Source organism: Apis dorsata, unplaced genomic scaffold (genome assembly GCF_000469605.1).
Source record: "Apis dorsata unplaced genomic scaffold, Apis dorsata 1.3 scaffold_28, whole genome shotgun sequence".
NCBI classification, from domain to species: domain Eukaryota; kingdom Metazoa; phylum Arthropoda; class Insecta; order Hymenoptera; family Apidae; genus Apis; species Apis dorsata.
In genome coordinates, this window is record NW_006263330.1 from 465095 (window position 1) to 471186 (window position 6092).

At 30.7% G+C, this 6092-nt stretch overlaps 1 protein-coding gene across 1 annotated transcript in view; it reads left to right on the forward strand.

The window, feature by feature from the left end:
• Nucleotides 1-6092, forward strand: part of LOC102672739 (baculoviral IAP repeat-containing protein 6) — a 21528-nt gene that overhangs the window by 12043 nt on the left and 3393 nt on the right. Inside the window, exons 27-45 of the mRNA XM_031510868.1 lie at nt 1-112; nt 213-377; nt 542-705; nt 793-1030; nt 1102-1402; nt 1481-1656; nt 1746-1947; nt 2011-2238; nt 2329-2853; nt 2961-3231; nt 3324-3583; nt 3675-3957; nt 4050-4435; nt 4551-4688; nt 4759-4936; nt 5009-5154; nt 5239-5481; nt 5557-5775; nt 5870-6090. The exon at nt 1-112 is cut by the window's left edge and continues 15 nt beyond it. Of these exons, the coding sequence (XP_031366728.1) occupies nt 1-112; nt 213-377; nt 542-705; nt 793-1030; nt 1102-1402; nt 1481-1656; nt 1746-1947; nt 2011-2238; nt 2329-2853; nt 2961-3231; nt 3324-3583; nt 3675-3957; nt 4050-4435; nt 4551-4688; nt 4759-4936; nt 5009-5154; nt 5239-5481; nt 5557-5775; nt 5870-6090 (4456 nt within the window). The remainder of the gene's footprint in view (nt 113-212; nt 378-541; nt 706-792; nt 1031-1101; nt 1403-1480; nt 1657-1745; nt 1948-2010; nt 2239-2328; nt 2854-2960; nt 3232-3323; nt 3584-3674; nt 3958-4049; nt 4436-4550; nt 4689-4758; nt 4937-5008; nt 5155-5238; nt 5482-5556; nt 5776-5869; nt 6091-6092) is intronic.

Below are 6092 nucleotides of genomic sequence, written 5' to 3' on the forward strand. Positions count from 1 at the left end.
AATGGATGCAAGATTAGAATATGGAGTAGAAATGGGGATAGAATTATCATTAAGAATATTGTCCATGTTCAGCATGTATAATTTACCTTATAGTATAAGTACTACAATACATGTGAGTTAATGATTTTTATTTTTGTGTTTATTACTTTCAATTAGATAAAATGAATTCTTGAATCGAGATAAAAATTTATTCTTGATTTTTGATATGAAAGGTTCCATCAGAATCAAATCGATGTCCTCAACAATCAACGCCAAAAACAGAATCTAATTGGAATGAGAGAAGTCAAGATGTTTGGAATTCACCTGATACAACTTCTTCGAGTTTATTAATGTTAACGAGATGTTTTGACAAAATATTTACAGAATTATATTTACAGGTAAGTAATATCAATCAAACAATAATAAATATTTATATAATTTCTAATGATTTAAAAAAGATTAATAACAATAATAGTAATATATATATATATACACACATACATACATACATACATATAATTTATACATATTATATATAATTTTACATATAATTTTACAACAGAGCGCGGGAACAAATTTGGAACTTATTCTTCAGCTTTGGTTAACTTTAAATTTAGATGCTTCTTCAGAACAATCTAATTGTTTAAATCAATTTGATCCTTCACTTTCACCTGTTATACCATTGAGTTCAACAGCTATTTCAAATCTTATATCTGCATTATGTTGGTAAATATAAAATGTTTTTTTATATTTTTCTTTTATTAGAATAATTTTCCAACTGATGGTTTAAGTAATAATAAGATCAATTTACAGGCATCCGGGTGTATCTTTACGTGCTTGGTGTCTTGCTCTTCGATGTTTAACTTTGGCAAGCAATCAACCATTACAGACAAATCCTGCAGAGGCTGCAAATAGTCGTCAACCGTTAGATGGTCTTCTGGGTGGTATGGCCGGATGCATTGTAAAAGAACGTAATATGGGTCCTATGCTTTTGCGTTTACTTTCTGGAAGTGGATTAAATGTTAATGCTATGGATAAACAATATATAATGGTATTTTTATTAATTTTTTTAACTACTAAGTTTATAATGTTCTATAATTTTATATTTCAATATGTTTTTAGGCTGGTCCTACTGTTTGTCAAGCATTACAATATTTTCTAGTTAGATTAAAAATGAGATGCGATGTAATTATGCCTGATAGTTCTTTAGGAAATGCATTAAAAGAACTTTTATTATGGGTGATATATCAACTTGTACAACCTGGTGGTGCACTTTCTGCAAGAAGAGGGCCTTTAGACGCACAATATAAGCTTATAACATCATTAACGAATTTAAATTTTGCTAATACAGATTTAGGAACTGCAATGAGTATAACAGAATGCGTCGGAGTATTAGTTTCTACATATGTTAGAGGTTCTGAAGGTAATTTCATGAATTAGAATTATAATTATTATATAATTGAATTATGAATTTTCTTTGTTTATATTTATTATTTGATAGTTGGAGCTCAATGTGGTGGAACTGGCGATTTAACAAATTCATCTAGTGGATTCGGGAGTTTATTTGCTTGTGTATTCGGTGGACATACCAGACAAGATTATCCCACTTCATGGGACACTTTAGTCGTAGCACTTATTAAATTAGTATGTCGACTTATTCAAACACCTTTGCCAGAGGTATATTATTTATAATATTTTATATATTTGAAATAGATATTTTAAAAATCTATATTTTAAAAATATATTTCAATCTTTTATATTCACAGACTTGTGCATGTCGCTCTGATGGTTCAATCAGAATAGATTTTTCTGAAACAAATTTCGATACAAATACTGATATTAATGATACTCAAATGAAAGTAAATATTTCACAAACGGATGAAAGTAAAGTTGCAGAGCAACAATCTTCGTCTCGCTTACAACAATGTACATCTAACAAACCTCGTATGCGATGTGTTGCAGATACTGGTATGTATAAAAATACATCAATCTTATGAAATATTTTTGCTATTGAAATATTATGATTTTCAGTTTTGCAACATGAACCTACCATGATGCGATTGTTAGGAGCTTTAGGTCATAGTACAGGTTCATCTTTAGCTATGCTCCTAGGCGAGAGTGCTGGTGCAGGAACAGCTACTGAACTCGGTGATCCTGCTTCGATACCAGATGCTACATTCCAACTTTTGACTACTCTTACTAAAAAAGCAAGCAATCGTAGTTTAGTTCTTAATCCACTTTACCAATATCTTTCATCCTGTAAGTATTTTTATTTTCACAAATTTTAATTTAATTAATAATTTTAAATAATATATTTTTATTATATATATTTATTATATTATTTTATAGCATGTGAGCAAAGAGAATTAAATCGACAATTGGGTATCATGCAATTATCCGAGCCTCTTCTTTGGTATATCTTAAGAGTTTTAGACAATGAAGTATCACTGGCAATGTTCACAGCAATGGGTGGAGTAAAAGTACTTTGTGAAAATTTAGTAAAATCAAGTAATAATGGAAATGCTAACTCTGTTTCTCCTGGTGTGATTGCGTTGGTAATGGAACATCTTTCAAATGTTCCTAATGTACTACCAGTATCTTCTTCAAGTAGCAAGAAATCTATAAATACACTTGAGACTTATGAAGATGGATTGTTAAACTTTGCTCCTTTGGGTATAATATCTTGGTTTAATCCTGCCGCACAACCAGCAGATGTTCTTATACAAAATTCTACACCACATAAACGGGCAAGGACAGCCGCGTGGTTATATCATTGTTATCCTGATGAAGCTTGGGTTGATCTTGCGATTACTTTACCTTGTGCTATATTATTAAGAAAAGTAGAATTGCAACCACATCTTACATCTTTAGCTAGTAAGATATATAAATATATTAATATAATAATAATATACGAATAATGTGTTATATTTTAATAACTTAATAATATTTTAATAACTTTAATAATATATTGCTATTTTTAGCATGTCCATCGGCTGTAGCTATAGAAGTTTCAAGAGAAAGTAATAGTCCTTTAACACCTGTTTGTCCACCAATGCCTACAGCAGGCTTGACATTTATACGTATCACTCTGGCACAACCAGAAGTAGCAACATCTGTACTTGTACGATTATATAAACCACGCGATTCGAGAAGTATAAGTTTAAGTCAAATTAGGTTATTAGGTACTACAGCATTCGGTGAAATAAAAACGAATCATGATACAATAGATGAAGAACAACTTACTAAGACAAGGTAATTATTTTGATATAGATTTTGGTTGTATTTATGGAAAGAATTTATGGTTTTATATGTCGAAATACAATTTTTGTAACATATATGTCTAGCTTGGGTTGGTTGCGATTATTGCATCAATGCCTATCCGTAAGCACATTAAACAGTAATCTTGCTGTTAAAGTGCTTAATTCTGCAGCTTCAGTTGAAGGATTGGTTGAGGCATGTTGTAATCTTCTGTTACTCCCAGCACCATCTCTTTTTACTCCCAATTTGGAAAGGGTACTTTTGCAATTAGGCTTACATTCTCAAGAGCTTGGACTTCGACTCATTGGTCTTTTACTTAACAACAGGTCTACCTTTTTCTTTCAAGGTATCGCTTTTCTTAAAAATCAATTTTTTTTCTTTTTTTAAAATAAATTTTTTCGAATTTATAGAAAAGTGAAATTAATTTTTGATTGCAGGTGCTGTAACTACTCAAGAAACATCAACCGTTCAATTGGTTGTAGAATTACTTCAACAATTATGTTCAATTCAAGATTCTTGTACAGAAGCTCGTATGACAGCGGTGCTTTCGTGGCTTCATGCATCGGCAGTAAATGGAATTTCTCGACCCAGTAATAGTCCTAATGCTATTAATCCACCTGCTGTATATATTCATTGCGTATCTTCCATTATATGGGAAGCTCATCAACAACAAAATCTTAATTATGATTTACAAGCTTTATTGACAGATGAACTTTTTAAGTAAGTCATATTCAGCATATATTATATAATTTTTTTTACCTGATAAAATTTTGATATATATCTTTAATATAAATTATATTATTTGAAAATAGTGCTTTATATCAATGGACTTTGATTTTGGGAACGAGTTCTGCTTTAAAACAGGCGATTGATTCTGCTTTGTGTGCATTTTGTTATGTAAGACCTACATTGTTTCCTGTGCTTCTCCAAAGAGTACGAATTTTGGTGCCCAATAAGGCTACAGATCATTCTGCATCTATATCTGATGATCGCAAGGAAAGAGAAGGACAAACAGATGATAGAAAAAGCGAATTTAATGGCGAAGAATGGTATTATCGTTATGTATTATCAGAATGTAAGCGATTAAATTTAACAGAAGGACAGTTGCTTACTGTAGCTGCAGCCGCTCGATCTCCGTCGGGTATAGAACAATTAATTGATTCTGGACTTCCTGCTTCGTTGACAATGTTAATTACTGGTAAGATATTTTTTTATGAAATAGTTATTTTGGAATAATATGGATATATATTTTAGAATAATATGAATAATATATAGGATAGTATGATAATCTAAAAGATAAATTTTTACAATAGATTTTTGTAATTTGGAAAAGACACGACAAGAGCAACCTCAAAGTAGGATGTCCTCAATGGATAGTTGTCAGAATAACACTTTAGAGGGTTTAACGGATAATGATAAAGCAAGTGAAATGGATACAAATAATTATTATGGTAACTGTATTTTTAAAAAAATTGTGATTTTTATAATCTTTATAAATAAAATTATAATAATTATTTTTAGGTGGATTATGCATGACAGAGCCAGAAAGTATAGCGATAGTGTTAGAATTTTTAACACTTGTATGCTCGGAAGGTAAAATGCGTGATTGGCTTGGAAAAGAAGGGTATGGATTTTGGTTACCCCTTCTTTCTCTTCTTAGTAATCGACCTGTAGAAAATCCATCTTTATCCTCTTTGAGGTAATTTTATATGAACGATTTGTTATCATATATATATAAAACGGATAATAGAAATCTTTTTGTATTTTACAGATGTTCCAAAACAAGTGTTTCATATGCATCGTTAGAAAGTGCAATGATTAAATTTTTATCCAGATGTTGTTGGTGTCATCTCGAAAATCAAAAGTTATTAGCCGAATTATTAACAGATGTCATTTCTCAACAACGAACGACTTCAAGTAAAACGATTTATTTTATTTCATACTATACTTTAATTCATATTATTTTCATTTTATGTATTATATAAAACATTTATTGAACAGATATACGCTATCTTCATGGAATTTCGGGTTTCACGAGGCGATTAATTTTGCAATTATTATTGGAAGGTGAAAAAGTATTAGTATCCGTAACTTCCGATGCACCTATGAAAGTTTCAAATACAGCAGTCAATTATAGTATGTTGTCCATGCCACCACATCCAGCTCATCCGCTTGGTCATTATCATCAATTATTGTACATGTCTACTCAATCAACTGTTGCAGATATATTACAACAAGTCTCTGGTAAATTTTTTTCTTCCATTAATAATAATCGTACGTACAATACGTTTGTAATTAAATTTGAAATATTTTTAAAAGGTACTTGGCTTTTTCTATTGTTGCCAAATACATACAAAAGTAATGAAACTGGAACGAACAATAATCGCTCTAGAGAACTTTGGGAATCTGGTATGGCCTTTATAGTAGATACTCTTAGTGTAGCTGCTGGAAATACAGCGAAAGACAAAAGAGCTAAAGAAGCATCTAATAGGTCGCAAGCTCGTGGTCCTATCATAAGAAAATCACGTGGGAATTCTGGCAAGTTATTTATCGTCTATATTATATTATACATGGGATACAATATAATAATATAAAATATAAAATTTATCTATTTAAAATTTTATGTTAATAGATGGAGCAGCAAGTACAAGCAAAACATCGACTAATAACGTTCAACAAAATTCTACCAATTCTACTAATCAACAATATTTGATACATTCATCACGTCCAAATACTCCTTTACCACCACAATTGACCATTGCCCAATTGTTAGCTATAGCCGAAGATAGTGGAATATCTTTATCAGAACCTTGTTTGCATCTTATATTGCGCCAACGTAATAAAGACTCAAAAGG